A 22268-nucleotide genomic window follows, 5' to 3' on the forward strand; every position below is an offset into this window, starting at 1 on the left:
TGAATATTCAAAATGTTTTGTCTTACATTACATTGATAAATAAAAATCTGCGATAGTGAAATTGTTATAATAGCTATACACTTCAAAAATGGAACTTCGCATTCGCGGATACCTTCAATATTTTTGTACGCTTATTATTTAAAATAGTTAATTATAAATAAATGCCATATGTGTACCTCCCAAATTCAGTATTAGAACTTTCATTTAACATTGTACATTCACGGAAATGATAAATACATTAAGATTATCAGACAACCAGTTAGTAGACATTGAATACGGAAAAATGTAATATTAGTATAATATAATGAATGATCCAGTACTGCTTTTTTTTCAGGGATACATTAAAGGTATCAAAATAAAGGCTATAAATTACTGATTGCACAAGCCATTTTGTAATCGTATTTAAAAAAAATCTTTACGCAACATGCTACATTCACTTATTTTTACTACAAAGGTATATTTTTAAGTAAAAACTAGCAATTCGTTAAAATTATACCTTCTTCCTGAAATAGGAACCTTCTTACGATTGACTTTTTCAACGTTAGAAGATTCTTGACAAGTCTGTTCGACAAACCGTTGAAGAAATCTAAACACATTTTTGTATTCCCCGCGATATAGAAAATACAGTTTCATTCTGTTTACTCTTACAAAACTTTTATTATTTTTATAGCAAAATTGTGGACACAGGTGCAGGGTACGCAGCTGGTGCGGGTAAAGTGATCGGTAAACTCGGAAAGATAGGGGTGACATCACTTCGCATCATGGAAAATCTAAGATCAGTTGTCCATAGCATATCTCCGAGTCCATTCTTTGGCATTGCGTATTGCTTCGCTTTCATTTACTTTCCAAAGTTCAGCGACGTCATTTGCCAAAGGGTCGTCTGGATTTGGTGCACTTAAAAGTGCTTGTATTGATAATAAAACTGTTCTGATTTGAAGAGCAGGACTCCATTTATCTTTAAGAATGTCCAAACAAATCCTGCCCAATCTATACAACAAATATAAATATTTCTTGTACATTGAATTTTATTTATGCATTACATAAATTAACTCACTGAAATAGCTAATATAATTAAACAAAATTGTCAAAATAATTGTCAGAAATTACGTGTCTATAATTACCTGTCTATATTTGGATGATAAATTTTTGTAATGAATCTAACTTTAGGAGCAGACATTGGATAGTCTTCTGGTAGGAACAACTCAAGTTTAAAAAGTCCACCTTCAAATGGTGAATCTTCAGGTCCAGTTACAATTACATGAAAATACCTAGCATTTGTATCATCTGGTACAGCACTGATACCAGGAACTGGCTCTTGCATTAGTCTTTGTGTTTCTTTGATAATCCTTCTTGGTAGCGCAGCCATATTTGATGAAACTCCTCTAGAAGAAAATATCTATACATCTTTTAACTTGCTTTCTAAATAACAAATCCAATTCATTACATAAAATAATTTTGCTATAAACAATTTTGCTACTTAGAAAAAAATAAAGGATTAATGCTATATGTTTATTACATACAAATATAAATTGTATTACACAGGTGCATTAATGAATGAATAATATAAACTAATAGTACTACCTGTAATATCCTTTACTTAGTAAAATACATACAATATTTCAATACTCTCACACATAATTTACAGAGGCATGAATATTATGAATAAGACATAACGTGTTACAATAATGGCTATAAAGGCTATACAAAATTACATCATAAATATAAAAATATAAAAGAAAATAAATAGGTTAATATTTCTAGTAAAACTTATTGCAAACTGTAACAGATATATCATAAACATACAGGTACATTATAATAGAACTTATAAATGACTAACATAAGAAAATTTAGGTTATCAGAGAATGTTTCCTTTTATTTCTATAAATATAATATACATTACAAATAAAAATTAAATCTTAAACATCCAAATCATAAAAATCTTTTATAATTGTAATAATTAATACGGGTTTACCGCTAATTGACAGCTTCTCACGGTACGTATAATTCTGCCGAAACTAGTAATCCTTCAGCCTTAAACTATTATATACAACTAAACAAACGATGCAATATAAATAATCTTTGTATATGTTATTAACAACGAAATCAAATAAATCGTTCAGAAAATGGACAATGGTATAACAATTGAATTTTTGCTGAAATATTTCTGCCAACCTCCAAAGCTGTTGCAAGGCTACTGTGTATGCGTAAACAAAGAATTCGTGCACAGAGTCACGTACCATGTACAACTAAGCTGCACAGAGTATCTCACATGTGTAAGAATGTCTGAAATATGAATACTCTATGTACAACAGTAAAATACGTACGATTATCTGAAAATATCCCCGCGTCACCCCGCAAAGTGTGGCAGATTGTCCGCCTCTCTGGAAGCCTTTTCTTCTAGAAACCTCGAGATCGATTTTTAATCCTATTTTCGCAGCACTTTCGTATGTCGTGATAATCGGCTTCGCAGCCGACTTCAAAAATCTGTCTGGGATCTATGGTGCAACCCCAAAAAGATACTTCAACAAAGTGTTAATTAAATTTCCACACGTAAATGTGTGTTACAGTTACAGCCCTCGCAACCGCTTCTTGCGATTCATCTTATCACGCGTTGATGGCGCTGCACATCAATTTACTGCGTAAACCAATTTAACAATGACTCCAAATAACACTCCTTCTCGTCATACGAACAATATCCTAACTTTTAAATTTAATTAATTCATATATGTCTACGAGAAAAATCGTTCTTATGTAAAAGCTCGGTCAATTTTACTCTAGTTTCGCACCTACGTCTTTCAGATAACCAATGAGCTTTCAGAATATTTTGAAAATGGAAGTTATTATTATTTATTATAATTTTTTTGTTGTTCATAAAATATCAGTTAATAAATTCTATTTGTTGAATATATTTCAGGTTTAGTTTATCAAACGAGTAAGCACTTCTTACTTTTGAAATATCCTAGATACAATTTGTATGCTTTTCTTAATATGTATATTACATAATAGAAATATATGTAAGACAAATTTGCATATATGTATGCATATATATGTCGTTAAGAACGTGATCTGAAAATTGTTAAAAGATCAGATTCAGAAACATGAATATATGTAACTTGTACACTTATTGGATTAAGTCATTAAAAAATATAGTTAATAAAGTGTAAAATAATGCAAAATTTATGCAAAATTTATGCAATATTACTATAATATAATATTGTACATAATAAATACAATTAATGACTATTTTAATTGATATCTGTAACTATAAACTGGTACTACGGTTGCAGTTTTTAATGCAGCAAGATCAGTGCAACCAACAAACTGCCGCGAAACTTAGGAGATATTTGTCATGAAATGTCTTATATTACTATTGAAATGTCAGTTCGAAGTTCTCGTTATTTGAAAACAATTTGTAGTCAATCATTCTTTGATATTTTATAATTGTAATTACAATAGAAGTAAGTCGTGAATTAAAAGCATAAACGTTACTATAATTTGCAATTTATGTTGTGAAACATAAATAGATTGTGTCAACACATAAATACATTTATTAATTATCGTCTTATATATTATTAATAGTATTGATGTCGTTGATATATGATTGTTTACTTGTTTATACAAATAATCGTTGTTTGTTACTTTGTAAGGCTTAAGATATGAGTGACAGTAATATAACATAACCTTAAACTTGCAATAAAACATAAAATTGTTAATGTACTACAAAACAGTTAAAATGTCACGATTATATGTATGTAGAATATGTTTTCTGGAAGTTATTATTATTTCAATTTCTTATCTTTTATTTAAAATGAAAGATATATGTTTGTAACATTGCTAATAAAGACAATGAATCATTAGAATTTGATTTTTAGCATTTTTTCAATATGTTGCTTTTTCATTACTGCTTTCTTATTGTTGTTTCTATCATTATTTTGATGCTTTAAATTTGGTTTAAATGTATCTCTATAATTCAGTAGATAATACTTGATTATGATTTCTTTGTAGAACTTTATTAAAAATGGCTGATGTAAGGTTACTTATACAAGAAGAAGGTCGGGCAGCTAGGAATTTGATAGCTTTTAATGTACCAGTTGGAACAAACAATACCGAAAAGGTTACCAAAAAACCACCTAGTGTTCCAAGAGTATCACAGACAAACACTACTAAAAGATCTATGAAACCAACACCTAGAGTGAGATCAGCTTCTACTGGTCGGGATAAAAAATCTGGTGAATTGAAATTTACCTACATTAAAATTATAAACTTATTTTCAATATAAAGCAAAGTTTTCATATAAGTTTTGCATTTGCATTCATTGTTGTAATTATTTTTTAATCTTTTATATTCATAAATTTTGATGTACTAACTTAATATTCTTTTGTTTTGTTATATTAGAATTACAGGCAAGGTACTGGGCATTCTTATTTGGTAATTTGCAAAGAGCAGTAGATGGTATTTATCAAACATGCGAAGAAGATGAAAATATTTCTGAGTGTAAAGAAGTGATATTAGTTTTAGAAAATTATACCAGAGATTTCCATAATTTGATTGAATGGTTTAGGGTTAAATGGGCCTATGAAAATTCGCCACCACCCTTAAGACGTACTCCTTTAGCTTGGGAAGTTAGAAAAACTTCTCCTTGTCGAATATGGAATTCCACAATGATTCCAAAATCTACTAGTCCTTTACAAAGAATGAGTCCCACAGAATCTGTTTGTAGAAGCCCTGTGGATCAAATTATTTCAGAAAATAAATCTGTTACTGTAGACAATACAGCAAATCATATAAAAGGAGAATCTGTGCACAAGTTAATAAAGGATAATAAAGGTAATATTTCCAAAAATAATATGACAAACTTAGGTGAAAAATATAAAAATTCAATAGATAAAGGCATAAATCAATCATTGAATAAAGATAAATTAACCACAATAAAGATAAATAAAACTTTGGTAAAACATACTGTAGCTACTAAAACTAATAACAGCATTACTACAGACCAAAAAGCAAATGAAAGTTTATCTCGTGAAGTGAAAGGTAAATTAGATACTAAAAGTGCATCTAAATCAGTTAAAGCTGGAATGCATTATGCTACCACTAAAATAACAGATTCTAATGTGATAACTGAAAAGAATGAACAAACAGTTTGTAACGATAAAGATGTACAATTAACTTCTACATTGACAGAAAAGGAATTTTCTAAATCTAATAGCATAGATAATAAATTGAATTCTCAAAATAATTTTCAAGTGAAGCCATTGGGTCCTAAAAATGATATAGGGCTAGGAAAAAATGAAATCAATTCTAAAGTGAAAAGACAAGCTACAGAAAAAAATATTAAAAATGTTGGTATAGAAAATGTTGCAACTGAAAATAAAATGACAGAATCCAATAGCGTAACAAAAGAAAATAGTAACACTATTGTGAATAAAAACATACAGAATATTACAAAGGTTTCAAGCAAAATTAACCAAAAATTAAAAAAGCAATCAAGTGTTAATGATAGTGCAAACAATAAAACTCCAACAAAGCTTATATCCGATACATCAACCGGTAATTCATGTAAGGGATTAGTTAATACAAATAAACCAGCATATTCTACGGTATCGCAAATGAAGGTTATTAAACCAAAACAACCATGCCTCCTAGAAACTCCGAAATTTGTTAGAAGCAAAACAACATTAAGCGACAAAAATACATCAATTTCAAATAAAACAAGACCTGGAACATCCGTTATAGTTAGGCAACGATTTCAATCAATCGACGATAAGGTATCATTACTTTCTTTTTATCTAATCGATAATTGTTTGGGATATACATTTATAATCATAAATTTTTCTTTAGATTTCAGAACAAAGTCTATTAAAAAAAGATCAGAATAGAGATATAAATGGTTCTGTAGAGGTATTAACAAAACAGACGCATGTAAAAACAAAAGAGGAAGCTGACGGTTGGCAAACGGTCCGTAGCCGTTATAGAAGAGGCAGTACATATAACTTAAATATGTCTACAAGATTTCATAAGCCAAGTACTGCAACATCGTTACCGGCGTTATCGATTGAAAGTCCTTCTGAAAAAAATAAAAAGAATTGTTTAACTCCAGATGGAAATGGCAAACAGAAACGGAAATGTATTGTAGAAAAAGAAGGAAAAAATATAAGTAACGAGGTAGAAAAAGTTAAAGGAGAATCAGTCGTAAACCTTACGATTAAAGATAAGGTAGAAGAAGTTTTCAAGAACACTGTTAATTTAAACGAAATAAATTCTACATCGATGATCGCAGCTATTTTCAAAAATGATGCGGAATTACTTGAAAAACGTATACAACAATTTATGGCTGCTCAAGCAGAAAGAGAGAGAATAATTTTAGAAGAGGAAAGGAAGACAGAGGAAGCTGATTCGCAACGATCGCAACAGTTATCAGATGAAGAAGCGTCCTTACATAGACAAATTTTAGAATTAGAATGTGGTGAAACTGATGTTGACACTGAAACTGATGAAACAGATGGTGAAATGGTCCTTGAAATGGAAGATGAGCAAAGAACATCTCCTAATACAATGCCTGATGATGTTAGTTTAGAAGATAGGTATGTACTAATTTTCTTATTTTATCTTTTCTTTGGTATATTAAATTTAAAATCATTCTTTACAGATACGAAAATGTGTTAGAGGGAATGTCTTGGTCAGACTGTGTGGATACGCTTGCTCAGTTACGTGCATTAGTTGCTCGTCATCCTGGTAGAGCTTTAGAGTTACATCAGAAATTATCGTCCCCATCTCGAAAGAGATCGTTACCTGAGACGTTACGACGGTACCAAGCAAAACAAGCTTGTGCGCAACATAAACGTCAAAAACTTTTAATGGAAAAGTCGCAAAGATTACGAGAATTATTGAATAAAGTGAAAGATGTCAAAAGTGCAAAGAACCAATTAATAGAAGACAAAAGAATTAGAATGGAAACAAAGTTGAAAAAGGCAGAAGAAAATAGAACGCAACATTTGTTAGAGATAGTAAGAAAAGCTCACGACGAAGATTCTAAGTTAAAAGAAATTGCATTTATTAATGAACTTGAAGCACAAAACAAGAGGCACGATTTTATGGCGCTATGTCAAGAACAAGAAGAAAGATTGCAAGTACGTTGTGTATATCTATATCTTCAATAAGACAGATTATAAATTCTTGTATTATTTGTAACAATTATTTTTTAGGGAATTCAAGAAGAACGCCAACGCCGGCAGGAAGAAAAAGCTGCTAAGGAAGCTGCGGCCGAAGAACGTAGACGTGCTTTGGAAGCGGAACGGCAGTTGCGTATTCAGAAAATGAAACAAGCTCGTCGTGAACGCGAAGAAAGGGTCGGTAAGATGCAGTTAGAGAGAGAAAAAGAACGTCAGGTAATTATATTTCACGAATAATTATTTAAAATTTAAAGAATAATATCGATATTAAATTAACAACATTTTAAGGAACTTGCAAGAGAAAAAGCAAGGGATAGAGAAGAACGCTTATCTGCGCTTCATGCAGCGCAGTTAGCAAATCAAGAGGAACTACAGAAGAAAATAGCACAAAAACAGCAAGAATCAGCTAGAAGGCACGTTGAAAATATAGAACACATTCGACAAAGAGCAGTTGAATCTTCTATTTTAAGGTCGGAAGAAGTTCCACCTACGTTAAAATCATATCCTGCTCAAAAACAATGTTCTTTATGCGGAACTCTAGTGAGTATCAGTTTGTTAAATTTTATTTATATTTGTTCTTTTAATTATCAACTTGTGTAATATTTAAATTTATTGTATATTACGTAGATACCCAATGAGGTATACCTGTTGAGCCATTTAAAAGGGAAAACACACGTCGAAGCAGTACGGAACACACACGATGGTCGAGAGCCATCGCGAGATGAATTGCAGCGCTTCAATATATCTCAAATTCGCGATGTCCCAATTTCAGTCGTTGATAATAATAGTTCGAACGAGATTAAAGCTGCAAAAGAGAAACAAAAAGCTTTAAAACGACGATGCAGAAAAATGAAACAGCGTATGATTCTGCGAGGTAAAGAATGGGAAGACAATCATAAAACAGATGCGAATCAATCTATCGAGTCGACTAATAAAGCAAAGTTCCGTCGAAATTTGAAAGAATTGGATCGATTGTACAACAATCATTCAAAGACAGCTTGGTCAAGCGTCGCCATCGCTTCTTTAGAACGTTCGCTGGGTGAAATAACAAGAGCTTATTCAAAATTGGTAAGATACATTAATCTAAGTAAAATAGTAATGTAAAAAGAATTGCGAATAAAGCTTACATTTTAAATATTTTAGTGTTCGTTCGATCAGATTGTATTTCGAGTTTTAAATGGATTCGATATTTTAACTAATCTATTGAATTTGGGACTGCAAACACAAACTGCATCTCATAATTTACCAAACAAGTAAGTGTAAGTTGCTCTTTATGTTATCCGAGACAGAAAAAAAATTACGTTTTACACTACACTCTCATACCGTGTAATTTAAACGTACAGTTTTGGAAAGATCTTTTTGATCTAAAAGCTACCTCTACAATTACTAGATTATATATGGATATGCATACTATTTTATATCTTAAATGCAAATTTTCGCGTGTTCTAGAAGCATCCTTTCGGTATGCCGTGTATTTAAATTAAGCGTCAATGAGAATGACACCAATATCGAAGCGGTTTTGTCAAGTAACAAAATTCTGGTCATCTTGGATCTTCTGCTTCAGCATTTAGAGGTAAGTCGAGCAATACGCGTTCTGTAACTATTGATATTTGTTCGACATTTTTAATATACACCCATTTCTTTATTTTCTTAAAGCAACTAGCGATATTTCTCAAATTTTAATGGACCATAACTGTGTATAAGTTTGAAATTCCTAGCTAGTTCATAAGAAAAGTATCTCAAGGTGTGTCGGCATCTTTTTCCCGCGTGGTTATAGCTTTCTTATTTTATACTGGCACGTTGAATCATTTTTGTCTCGGTTGTATCATTAGTTATAGGGCACCTTGTAGATTGTAGAATGAATAATGTTGCGTGATCAGCGTGAAATAAATTGGGAGTCCACGCGACAGCGATACGCGAATGAATTTTCTTTCGCTGTGCTTGTTTTTCGGACTCATTTTGAGGTTGGTGGCTTCGAAATAAACGAAGGCAAAGACCATCATGCCTGTCCTGTCCGACTTGTCAAAATAAGGATTAAGAGAGTCTTAGGGTCTGGTTCGGCTTGCGTCCTCCGTTTTGGAGTTCAGAGTATTTAACTCTCTTATTCTGATCGTTTCTGTGTTGAACTCAAGTCGATAAGCTGGATATCAAAATCTACCGAAGAATTTCGGTTGTAAATATGGAAATGTGTGCAGGGAGCAAGAACTTTGATATGATACTTAAGAACATTTGCATTTCTATGTCTTGCACCGAGTTTAAAAATAGATTAACAGAGAGGTAGGAGTAAAGCTAATTATTCTGTTTTAATCAATTATTAATAATAAAGCTGTTTATTTTTGATTATTAATTGGGCAACGAGTATAGTTTGCGCGATCGAAGTTTATGATACGTACGAATGTAGTCTGCTTTATTTATCTCAACGTAAGAATCTTTATAAGTGTAAGAGTCAGAATTCTAAAACTTTTGATGCTTATCGATTCTTTTAGTCTATAGAGAAAATGCTACAGTGATATAACTCTGATGGATAAGTGAAGCGTAAAAGGGGAGAACGAGGTTGAAGGTAGAGAACCGAGTACGTTTCCACCGTACTGGCGTATCTTACATTTTCATGTAATTTTGGTTTTTCAGAAGAAATATCTTATCAAACGAAAAACATTTCATTCTCCGTTCCATTAATTCCATTCTAAATATTTCGTCCTTTACAAACGTTCATTTTTCTTCTACCCCTCTTTTTCTCTTTTTCCACAAAATGTTTGTTTCTCTCGTCCTAGTTGTCTTATCAATTCTAGTCTCTCGCTCTTTTCTCTCTCCTGCTGAACGAGATCGGTTCCTATCGAATAATTTTGGAGGCTGCTATTGGTAATCGTCCCCAACTAGGTTGCCGTCTGGGCGACCGGTGACTGGCCGTACGTTTGAAGTTAATCGTTTCGCTCAATGATCCGTCGTAATCGGTTCGCGAATTCACCGTCGTGATTTCAGGATCGATTTTTCACGCTTCATAGTACGGCACTGGCGCGGCGCCTTCCTTCTCCTGTTCCTCCCCCGGGAATCCCCCTCCGCAAATGCATTAGCGGTGAGAGAGCTTTTAGTGACGTCACCCACGCACATACATACATACACTCACCCCCCTCCCTCGCACATACGTACATGTGCACACGGCTACACACGAACAGACGGGGGAATCAGGTTATACGATGAAAGAAGCGTGTGTTCCATGTAGAATGTGCGTGGGTACTTCTGTTGCCGCTTCCATCAAGCTCCGCTTTCGAGGAGCCGGCCTAATCTTTTGTCTCGTCCTCTATCGGCAGTTTTTCAACGACCTCTTTGCACGTTCCAGAATTCGGCTGTTCCTCATATTTTATCGCCGCGCGAGCTTTTCCCGGTTAGATGGTTTTAGCCTGTCCATGCGAGAACATTCTTACGACCACGAATTTCACTCACCGCGATATTTTCGAGTTTATGGTTGGAACGTAAGAAAGCGTTCTCATCTGGAGGAACAGGAATTGATATACGTATAGCTGGAATTACTGAAAAATATCGTTGATACTGGAGCTACCAAAGCCGTGGAAACGACTCTCGAATTGTACGATTTTTTTTTAACTTGTTATTATTAACAATGTATCTGTGTGAAATTGTTTCTAAAGAAAAGAAGAAACAAGAAAAAAAAGGGGGGGGGGAAAGGATAGAAGGAAAGTTACAGAGAAAGCAATATTCTCTAACGTCCTATTCGACTTTACATACGAAAGACAATCGATCCTTAAGTTAAATTAGGATCTTTTTAGGGAAATGATGCCTGTTATATTATTAAAGCCTAGAAAGAATCACAGTTTGGGCCATTGCACAAAGAGATGGATTGTTCTCTGGGGTCCGCGAATGCTTTCCAATCTCGTCCATTGGGCAAGCAAATTTACAATTTCCCGTAAGTCGTCCGAAGTTGCTATTCTTCCCCGTCGTTTTGTCCCTCTCGTTCAGTCCTTTTTTTGCCAGTGCATTCGTTCGCCTCTTCGAAAAGCGTAAAAAGGCTATAGACAAATTCGACGATTCGGAATTGGACCGATTGCTCGTAAAAAAAGAAAAAAAGAAAAAAAAATGGGGGAAAATTCTTCCTCTTAATCTAGTCGACTTAAAGTAGCCAGGATCGAAGTAGAAGAAAAGCGGATTTGGTTATCGTATCGAGTTACTTGGATTTTCGACGTACTTAGCGCGAGGAATTTAAAAATTGAATCTTTTTCTTTTCTTTTTTAGGAAAAAAAAGGATATTATTATATCAGATAGTATTTCTGTTTAATTTGGGAGATTGTTTGTTGACTTTAGGGCGAAGTCACGTTTGAGTCGAATTATAAACGAAGCAACGAGGGAAGAAAAAACGATATATCACGTTTTTTAAACGCCTCCAATCATTTCCATATCAAGAAAAATGTACTTTTATTTGGCTCTGGGATTAAATATATTTTCATCGCCTTTTTGAACACTGTGACGGTATCGATGAACATTAGTCATTGGTTTTATCAGGTTTATTATCTGCTTTTAACAGGTTTATACCTTCGAACTTTGGACTGGGCACGTTATTTCTCTTTAGAGCTATATCGTATCAAAGTACCCGTTTTTTAGCTACCGATTGGCATAAAAATTCGAAATTTAACAAAAATAGATCTATCGTGTTTTCACTATAGTCTATAGAACGAAGCGGGCCACAGGTTGCCAAATATAATTTTTATTTTCAATTTCGTTTCTCATGATTCGAAGGAAATGAAACGGAAAAAGTAAATGTACCGCAGAATTATTAAGATAAAGTAGAAGGACGAATTTTCTTGCCAGTTAACATACGTGTTTCGTTTCCCATCGTACGACTTTTGGCTTCTTCGTTGCGTTATTCCGGTAAAAATGTTCCTCTTACGCGTTTTTGAAACTTTTATTCGGTAATCGGATTTTTCAACGTAACGCCATTTATGTTTCATTTCAATTACGCGGCTGAAAAGCTTTATATGGTAAAATATCCAGGCGAAAGACATTACTTCGTATATTTAAATGGTCTGGTAGAAACTTTTTTCCCGTGAAATTCATCCAAAATCCCGCTTTTTCTACAAAAACGCGAAAGTTTCGCTCTCTTTCGTAATTTTCTCGTCGGAGGATATAACCTGCTCGATTATAGAACTTGAAAGAACTTGACGATTTCTGGTAACACGTTTCTCGAGATCGAAGTTGATAATTCGTTGGTAAAAGAGGGAAAGAAACGAGAGGGAAAAGGAAAGAAAGAGAGTGAAAAATCTCGGGTAAAATGGACGTTGCGCGTTAAGTGTTAAATCAAGTTAAACGAGCGAGAGAATAACGCGGAGAGTCAACGGGTCCGTGGCATTGTGCTGCGCGACAATTTTTGTCCCAAAACGTAAACGAATACGGGGAAATGCAAGCCGTTAAGTGTTCCCCGAAGGACTTATCGAATTTGTCGAGACTGAACCGTTTAGGGGCCATATTCTCCAGGATTCTTATCGTTACCTGCTGACTCGTTACCTCTAATTTAGCATTTTAAATGTCGCCTATATGTATGTGTCGTTGATCGGCCAGCCGAGCGGGCCGGTATCAATGACTCAACGTGCCAGGAATTCGCCTTCTCCAGCATCCGACTGATCTTTTGGCTGTTTGGAAACACGCGACCACCCTGCACTGGTAGCTGTTCGTCCCAGTCGGACATTACGATTTCGTCGGAGTCAACTTGCACGATCGTTTGACGATCCTTTTAGAAAACCGATATCAACCTTTAAAAAGGACAAGTTAGACGAATATTTTCTTCAGGCAGGATGATGTTTGGTCGGTTGGCTCGTGATACATCGAATGATATCTTTCTTAACGTTGGTCGTTGCGATATCTTCGGCTTTTATAGGCTGATTTTTCTGCAAGCATTAGTAATCTTTAGCTCGTTTTCGTTTCTTGCTGTACACGTTGCTCCAACGATTCTGAACTGTGTAAAAGGCGAATGGTAGGTCGATGTTTCCATTAGTCTACGAGAAAATATCGTCTAGAGGACGAACGATATCTTATCGATTATTAATCGAGTTAAACGAATGAATTATCGTGTTGATAGACACTTGCGAAACTCGACGACCAGGTGCAAGTGCAGGAGGCATCCGGTAACTCAACCGGAAGTGGAATCGTAGCCAGCAGCCTGATGCAATTGCTGTGCAGTTTGGTCCCGGAGGAGCCTTTCGAAAAATCGGCATTGCAAACGCGGGTCCAGGATATTGCCGGGTGAGTAGCTAAAATGCACCGTGTGTTTTCATGTTTTCGCGTTACGAGACCTTAAAAATTCGACGCGTACGTTTTCAGGATCGATCATACTTTATGCATCGATGTCATTTCCATTCTCAGAAAAGCGTGCTATTTAAAGTAGCATCGTGCATTAAGGAACAGCTGTCATAAACGCTTTCCTTGAATTAGAAACGTGAGAAAATAGACGAAGCAAAAGTAACATGGTAGCGTATTTTATTAGGATGCTTTGGCAATTCTGTCCGCCAGGAGAAGTGTGTCACGAATTCGTTTTTCAAAAGTGCTTTTCGAAATGTATCATGCTAGACTGTTTTTTACGAGTAGACGTACTACTACTACTTTCTTTTCCAAGTCTTTTCAATTTACGAACAAGTCATCCCCGAATATTTCAACCGCTCCAAATACGTTTGTAAACGTAAAGTGGACGAAACCTTACGAGGAAATTCGTGAAATAACGTGACGAGAAAGTTTTCTCAATGTCGTTCGTTATTTTGTTCTTTAAAACTATCAATAGAACGAGGCACTTTCGTGATACCGTTATAGTAATTGTCGTTCTAAGAGGAACCTACTTACACCCGGAAGCCTTAATTTTGATAATTGCGCGACACGGGGCCGTGTGAAAGCCTTAGATTTCATTTTTTTATCACCTTTCATAAAAACGTACAATTATTTTTTTTCATTATAAATTCAAATAAACTTTTTCCGACTAAAGCGTAACATAAAATACGTTCTGTAATAACAAAAGTCTTCAAGGTGGATATTTTTATAGAGTATTAACGTTTCCACTGGAACGTCTATCTCATTTCCCTTGCATAATAAAATTACTTCTAGCATACCATTAAGTATTCATGCGGAAGAAGTTATGATATTTGAAATCTAATTGCGTGCATTAAACCACGAATATACCTATACTTGATTGAAATACACAGGTATCCTAATGAAATGCAAACATTGTTTATTCGAAGAAATATTCTAAGATATTAGAAATATTACGAACGCGTAGAGAAAATAATCTTCACAATACTTTAAAATATAATTTTACATATTAGTAATTATCTTTGATAATTAAAATATTTTCCTCTTACAACCTCGATGGAATAAGATATTAATTATCGTATTTATTCGATTTGAGATTAACGTAACAGAAAGGTTCGCGCTCTCCATTTACGCTGTCCATTTAAATTCCTACAAAATTTCCACCGTTCAACCTCTCTCGGTCCTATGTTGCACAAACATCGCGGTACACGATTTCTTTGAGGCGGACAATGAGAAAAAACTTGAAGGCTTTTGACGAACGTGGACCACCCTGTAGAAAAACATGACAGTTCTGTTGCGCGAGCTGAATTTAATACGCGAGCCACGCGGCAAAGTGACAAGGTGCATGCTGTTTTCGTTGCATCCTCTGAGATTCGATCTTCGAGAGGAAGAAGCGTTGCACCTGGGTCAACTTCCTTCTTCCAGACCCCCCAATTGGTTGGTTAATCCTTTCCTATTTACACGGAATCGCTTCCTTTCTTCCTCTTTCTATTATTCGAATTTCATTGTGTTTAGCGAACACGTATGTATTTAATTAAAATTTATTCGCACGCGTTAATAATAATAAAATAGAAATCTCGAATTCCAATTTGACTGGGAAATTGCATATTTGTGAAATACACGTGCAAATTGTACCAATACTTACGTATGTCAGACACGTAAGTTGCGATTGATCGATAAATTTCGATTTCGGAAATTATATTTTTCGAAAGTTTCTATGTAACGGTTCTGTCTGTGAAAAATCAGAAAATCGATCGACTCTGCAAAGATTATTTATCCAAACAAATTATCTTAGCCGGTGAATCTGCAAATTTTGAGTTTACTAACTGTAACGTCCAACGTTTGAATAATGAACGACGAAAGCGCGATCAGAGTGATTGCCGGCCGGTCGTTGCTAGTCGAATTATTATGATTAATTTCCTGCCGATGCGAGAATGGCCTAGTCACGATTTTTACTCACCAGCCAAGATTGCTTTTCGTTCGTACCTTTAAAGTGCGCAGATGTCTAAGGACGATCGATCATTTCGTACCTGGTAATACGTATTTGAGAATCGTTGAGCGCTTTCATCGTTGTTCACGGTTTGAAAAAATGGCCTCATACCTTCCGCCTACATTTTGCGATTTTCTACAATACGATGATTCTCGTCGCTTCGTAAACTTCTGATCCAAAGGTAATTTTTATCGGACGGAAGTTGGAATTATCGTCGTTGGAAACGTCGTTCAACGAATTGATAATCATTTATAGACCAAATATCATCGTAATTGGATCGTTGTCGAAGTGTTGCCACTCGGAAAACAAGCATCGAATTGGACGAGATAAGCAGATAACACGAAAAAGTCAGCTATCAATTCGTCGAGTTTCGCAATCTATGATTAAAGAGTCGTATACACCGGCATCTCTCGCAGGAATTATTTCCTTGCTCTCCAACGAATACGAGAAATGGCCCTTTTGTCGTAAATAGGTGCCACAAAGCGAGAAGCTTCGCGTAACGTGTACCATATCGTTTCCCTTTTTCTGTTGTTTCTTTTACCGAAACACGCGGTCCGCGATGCACTCCGAGCTGCTACGAATTTTAAATGATTCGCTATTACGCAAAGGAGATGTGTTTTCATCCAAAAAGTTCAACCGAAGTGACTTTCCCTATAGCCACGAATGTTGGTGCTTTTATGCTACGTAGAAAGCAGACATTGGCAATGTTGCAGAAATAATTAATCACGTTCGCTCGATGTTTTAAGACGTTGAAAGACCTAAAAGGATAACCTCGTGCATTGTGACTTTTCTCGTGCTACGTTCAGCGACCAACAATTTCTGCGTAAATGAATTATACAAAAGTAATGCAAAATATTCTCTTCTAACAGACGAATTCGAACCAAACTCGAGATAAAAATTCGACGTTTCGTTCGTTTTCGGTGTAACCACAGAAACGTAGATTTCTCTCTGTCGGGGAATTGATTCGGTTAGACGGGTGAATAAAATCGTAAATAAGATTCGACCGCGTTTCAAAGATTGTTTATGGAGAAGGAAGACGGGTGGAGAAATACGCGGAGGCTTAGTTCACGATCTAATAAAATCGAGAACTCTCGAAAACGATGATAATCGGAGGCTCAAGTGGCAATCGGTGAGGTAATTGTTAGAACGGTCCTAGAAAAATCAGTCGGTAAACACTCTTATTATTAATCCCGATGAGTTGATCGAACGAACGTCTACCGAGCTCATTCCCTTTCGTCTTCTGAGATGTTGATACAGCTTTAATCGAAGTAGGATCAACCGAGCAATTGGTAATTTACTTATGAGACGCGTGCGACCGTTTCCTGGCCATCTCCCCACCCGATTCGCCTCCGTTTTTCAAATTAATAAGATACTCGATGAATTAAGAAATGTAAACGTTGTACCGAATCTCGTTATTTACGAAGCAACGTCTCTTGTCGATGGTTTCTTCTCTTTGCACAAGCATCGAAAATACGGAAGCAGACGTATAGGCATCGTGTTTCTAAACAGTCGTGGCCAAACACAATTTTTAATTTATCACGCGTTTTCACCTCTTGTCAAATTATTTTTGTTCGTTCCACTTTGTTTTTCCGTGTCGCGTTAAAAGGTTGAAAAAGTGGCGAAATTCTTGTTCGATCTTTCTTATTTTGCAACTATTACGCGAATGATTAAATCGATTCAGAGTACGTCACGTCGTACTTGTTTTTATTACACATCCTCGGTAGAATGTTGCAGCAAAGGAAACGAAAGTGTGTCAATTTGTAAAATCGTTACCCTCGTTACGCTAGCCTATTTCTCCCTCGGTGTAAATCACAGTTTACTTTCGTTAATTGAAACGGCCATGAAAGGAAGATGAAACGCTTTCAGTTTTTGTTTTCCTTTAAAATAAAATTAACCAGGCTTTCGATCAGCTTATCGATATTTGCATTTACAAATGTGCACCTATGGATGGTATAAATTTAACATAAACAATATGTTTGTGGTAAATACCTGGTAAATATTATTTTTCCATGATGTTACCCACACACATCGTTATATTCCGCCATGTTATACGTCTGAACCAAATTATCAGTAAACGTACCTCCACTAACTAATTACATTTGATATCGTAAATTAAAATTTATTTTACATATTTGCAAAATCAGCAGAAATTCCATTACTTTGCGCGTATAAGAAATCGTATAAATTTTGAAGAAATCGCCTTGTCTCTTCCGGAAAGATACGTTCCGATATCGCGTTAATAGCAAACGCGTGTAAACTGTTATTCGTTGACACATTTATGATTTATTTAGAAGAAACAAAAAGAAGAAAAGCAAGGAAGATCGTACGCTTCGAAAATATTTTCTTACGGTATTTTTTGAAGAAAGTGTTCTGCCGTTCGATTGTACATAGGCACAACCGAGCACTGTGTATTTATTAAATCAATAATCGTCGAAGAAGATTGAAAAGAAGCGGTTGCATCAGAAACGAAGTCTATCGGGAAAATGGGGCCACAGGATCGTCTTTGCCGCGGCAAGTACGGGAAAAAGGCAGGGACGCTCTTTAGAACGGCCAAACGAAATTATTAGATCAAACAGTAGCGCCGTTATATTAATAAAATAGATTTCCTTGCTGTTCAAAGGAGAAAAAGGGACGTTGTCGTCTTCCACGTAATTTTGTTTCGCGCAACTCCCGGTTTAATGACGTCGCGCTAAAGCGCACCTTTTATTTATTTCGCGATAAAACGGCGTGCTATAATATAATACTTGTTCGTAACTTCGTCTCCGCAACTATTACGTTAGTAACTTTTTTATATACTTAATGACGCAGGATCGAGAGAATTAACGAGAAGCGAAACTTTTCTATCCATTCTATCTAACCTTACGTTTACAAATCGAATGATCTTTTTAGAGAAAAAGCGTAAATAGGAACGCGATGCACCTGCCATGGAGAACAGCTTAGAAGTTTAGGCGGGGCGAATTTGAAAGCGAGACAGAGGAGAGAGAAATCGTTAGTGGTTGAAGGAGAACGGGGCAGGAAGAAAAAATATCGCGGGGGTGAATGAGCGAGGCGGGTTGGGTACGTAATCTGCTAATGGACTCTCTCCCTTTCTCCCTCTACTTCTCTTTCGTCGTCCAAATTCACCCTTACTCGGCGTACGGCTGCCTCTAACCCTCCTTCGACCCTCCTAGACTCGACTCATCTCGCGATTCTCTCTACTTTATTTCTTCTTTTTTCTCTTTTCTTTCGTTTCTTTCTTTTTTTCTTTACGCGTTGCCGTTGTCGAAACCGTGTAAAATGATGTTTGGGGATTGCGATCATTCTCCAACGAACAATAGTTTGGGCCGGTTTTGCAACATTTAGTTTCTATTCTAACATTTTCTCCTTCTTGCACGCGAATCGTCTCGCGTTTCTCTGACATCCTTGTCCACTTTCTTCCCACTCTTTCGAACTTTGAACGGATATTCCAAGACGATTGGAAACTGACGAATGAATCACTAACACCGGGCTGAATTAAGCCAGCTGATGGCCCGATGCATCTGCTGTCTAATTTCTAACGTTTAAACCTCTATTTTACATGCTCGATTATACGATCCTAATGATTCATCGATATCTGTTCTGTTAGGGTAGCGTCGTGTCTCCAAACTTTGATTCTTTGCAAATCAAATATTCTTTCAAACAGCAGTTATCTCGATTATGCAAATATACATACAACGAAGTATCGTTCTTCCCTATTGCTTGTACAGTTTTGTATTAACCATTTTGTTACTTACGTGAAATTTATCATTGGTAACAAGCATAGATGGATGTCTCGATATACCGTTGTTGTTGTGTCGGTATTGTTTCAGTATTTGGATAGGTCGATGATGCAGCACTTTATAAATAACAGATCGAGAAATCGTTTCTATTTTCTCATCGTCAAACCGATTTACGTTGCAAAGTTAACACATTTGTAATCCCCGACAGCGTCGATATAATTTGCTTTAATCTTACTGGAAATACGCTAACACGGACTTCATTAATGACCAACAAATTGCTTTAGCTGGTTCCCAAAAATATCGTTCTACGTACAAGTATAAACCCTGAATAGAAAATACTCTATTTCTTATTTATAATTACCGTACATTTGGATTTTTAATATTTCAATAAAGCAGGGAAATTACCTTCGAGTTAAAGATATCCCAAATTACAGTTAAATACAGTTTCAGTTAATTTCATTTTGTACGATTTCTTCCATACTCCTTTTTCAGCGTTCGCAAATGGACTACGAAGCTTTTAGCAAGGGGATCATATTTTGTGGAAATAAAAAATATAATCGTGGTAGAAAAACGAATCAAAGCTGAGAGAGAGAGAGACGGATTCGTCGTTGTTTCAAACAGAGAAACGATTAGCTTCTTGCGTACTCCTGAGAAAAGACAGAAATCGACGAAAATAGCTTTTGTTACGTATCGTTGTTACGCGCGTTAACAAATTACTTCGTGTCTTAAATTAATCGAATAATTAAATAAGAAACAGGCAGAAATGTCGAGCACGACGAAGATGTTCCGCGATAACAGTCAACGACAGTAATGACAACAGTAATGGGAACTGCGGGATTCAGGCGGTATTTGATCAGGTTGGTTAGGGTCGTGAATAGAAATAGGCGGCACGGCTGTTTCTGTTCCCATTCTACTCAGCGCCAAATTTCACTGCTCTCTCTATTATCCTTTCATAATGCTCCTTGTTGACAGAGACAGCTTTAAACGGCGCGAGAAAAAGCGCACGGTGATTTCCTTCGCGTAACATTCTCAACGTTTCGCTTCTTGCGTCAGAGCTAGGTTTGTTTTATGATACAAATGCCAGTTGATGTTACCGCGTTCATCGAACGATGTTCGCTCGATACTGTAAAATTTATAACGATATTTGCGTAAGATAACGGGAAACGCAAATTCCGTGCAGTTCCTACAAATTATATAGGCAAATATTCGTCTAAATAAAATCTGCCCGTATTTGATAATAAATACGTTCCGTTTAAGCATACTTGTACGTTCAAAGTTAAGTATTTCCAGGTTTATTCAGATTTTTATATCGCATAATCGATGAAATTATTCTTGGAACAATTTGAACAAACATTGGTGGAAAAGTATCGAGCAATCAGTGACGATGCATTTGAAGCACCCTATAGATTCGCATCCTTCTGACTGCGAGGCGAGCCGTGGCAGGACTCGATTGTGTGTATAGAGTAGCAGGATTCACCTCATCCCTCGGGCTACCGAAATCCCGGCGTGAATGCATTACGCGTCAACGAACTCGGAGTAGCAATATCCTGAGTTGCTGGATGTTAGAGTACGAGGATTATAATACATTACCAATTCGACGAACGCCTCGGCCATTTGACCTTGTTTCAGACTTTATTTCGCGTGTCTGTCTTGTACATTGGATTTCAACGGTTTTATCGGTGCACGGATGCCTAACAAAATGTGATTTTTATTAAACCATCGTCATTTTCCAAACCAGCGAGAGGTGGTCCATCGAATTAAATTCGCTATCGAAAGGATTAGTATCGTTAATTTTATCGAGACGTGGATCGTACTGTGCGAACAATTTTTTTTTTTTTTTTTTTAAATAAACGAGCTTCGACGATGCGATAATATTTTATCGCGAATTTTTCCAAATATATGTAAAATATACGTATACGTAGCTACGTGTACCTACGTAGTATGTATTACATAGATGATCGTTGATACTAGAGAAGGCGAGGGGTGAAAAGGGGATGCTGAAGTTGGGTAGCTGGAGACACTTGTCAACGGCAGGCAGGGGGTCGGTTTCAGGGGTAGATCTAGACGACGACTCTGTAAATATTGTAACAAGTGTGCCATCGTTGCCACACGTGGCATTGATGTGCTTGGTTAATCGATTGGTCCATCGAAAATTTTCTCTTTTAATCGTGGAAATATTTCTGCGTATCCTGATATCGTATAATTGTAATTTGCAAGCGTACTGATAAATTATTTATTTTCATTTTATTTTCATATCCCGATGTCAAATATCAAACCGATTGTATTTTGACTAATTGTTTATTCGTTGATCCTCTTAGCCATGATTAATCTCGCATATGTTTGATTTATAATTTATTTCAATGCCATGAAATTCTGACCTTGCTTCGTACAAGCGTGTACAACGCGTAGATACGATGTACAGACGATGGAATGATTCAGACGTCAATGAAAAATACGGCCATTCTTCGTCCTTCCTCTGTTGATTTTCTCATCTCGTCGATACACAGTTGTCGTTTTCACACTTTCGCCATTTCGTTGAGCAAACATGGTCCATTGTGGATGCGGTGAATGATACTTCTGCTAGGCACATTTGCCGCCTGTAGAAAAGGACTTTGTTCGAGTCGATTCTCGCAAACAATCGAACCACAATCTGACGAACGAAGTAAGTACCGTGACGAGTATTAAAAAAAAGGTAGTTTTCTTCTTATTAAATTTTCCATTCCTCGCTTCCTCGCTCTAAAAATCAACGTCTATCTCGTGCATTCAGCGTATATGTAATCCGGAAATACGTTAAAATATTCCAGACGAAATATATATATAGAAATCGTCGAGTATTCCTGGAAGCAAATTAAACTATGGTCAAAGCAGCTCTATGCAGTTTTAAGCTCTATGCATGTAGATATACGCTTAATACACAAACTCAAGCTACCTATCACGTGAAGCCACGAAGTGCGACAGAAAACGTCGTCGTCCGCAAGCTCATCGAAGTGATACCTATTCGTTCGATCGTGACGATTATCGGGAAAGTAGCGTCACGCGTGTTTCTTCGTGAATATGTAAATTAATTTG

The 22268-nt window shown here is 36.0% G+C and overlaps 2 protein-coding genes and 1 long non-coding RNA gene across 5 annotated transcripts in view; 1 reads left to right on the forward strand and 2 right to left on the reverse strand.

Annotated features, from left to right (window-relative positions):
- Window positions 1-369: 369 nt before the first annotated feature.
- On the reverse strand, window positions 370-2625 carry LOC139993517 (ubiquitin-conjugating enzyme E2 N). Of its 2 annotated transcripts, none has more exons than XM_072015316.1 (3): window positions 2325-2625; window positions 1122-1396; window positions 370-987 (listed from the first exon to the last, which is right to left on the reverse strand). In XM_072015316.1, the coding sequence occupies exons 2-3, from the start codon at window positions 1364-1366 to the stop codon at window positions 777-779; spliced, it is 456 nt and encodes a 151-aa protein (XP_071871417.1). In that variant the 5' UTR covers window positions 1367-1396; window positions 2325-2625; the 3' UTR covers window positions 370-776. The 2 variants fall into 2 exon arrangements, with proteins under 2 accessions (XP_071871417.1, XP_071871415.1); XM_072015314.1 differs by having other exon boundaries at window positions 1122-1382; window positions 2325-2623.
- Window positions 2626-3096: 471 nt separating this feature from the next.
- The window catches only part of Ssp3 (short spindle 3), a 29423-nt gene continuing 10251 nt past the window's right edge, over window positions 3097-22268 (forward strand). Inside the window, exons 1-11 of one of the 2 annotated variants that reach the window (XM_072015287.2) lie at window positions 3097-3458; window positions 4006-4229; window positions 4396-5768; window positions 5842-6584; window positions 6650-7130; window positions 7206-7388; window positions 7461-7712; window positions 7800-8240; window positions 8316-8425; window positions 8622-8745; window positions 13255-13418. In XM_072015287.2, coding sequence (XP_071871388.1) covers window positions 4019-4229; window positions 4396-5768; window positions 5842-6584; window positions 6650-7130; window positions 7206-7388; window positions 7461-7712; window positions 7800-8240; window positions 8316-8425; window positions 8622-8745; window positions 13255-13418 — 4082 coding nt within the window. In that variant the 5' untranslated portion in view covers window positions 3097-3458; window positions 4006-4018. Of the gene's footprint in view, window positions 3459-3478; window positions 3749-4005; window positions 4230-4395; window positions 5769-5841; window positions 6585-6649; window positions 7131-7205; window positions 7389-7460; window positions 7713-7799; window positions 8241-8315; window positions 8426-8621; window positions 8746-13254; window positions 13419-22268 lie in introns of those variants that run through there. The other variant, XM_074112017.1, reaches the window with a different exon arrangement.
- Window positions 20430-22268, reverse strand: part of LOC141445870 (uncharacterized) — an 85583-nt gene continuing 83744 nt past the window's right edge. Inside the window, exon 2 of the long non-coding RNA XR_012453400.1 lies at window positions 20430-21796. This is a non-coding gene — a long non-coding RNA (uncharacterized lncRNA). The remainder of the gene's footprint in view (window positions 21797-22268) is intronic.

Source organism: Bombus fervidus, chromosome 13, assembly GCF_041682495.2.
Source record: "Bombus fervidus isolate BK054 chromosome 13, iyBomFerv1, whole genome shotgun sequence".
NCBI lineage: Eukaryota > Metazoa > Arthropoda > Insecta > Hymenoptera > Apidae > Bombus > Bombus fervidus.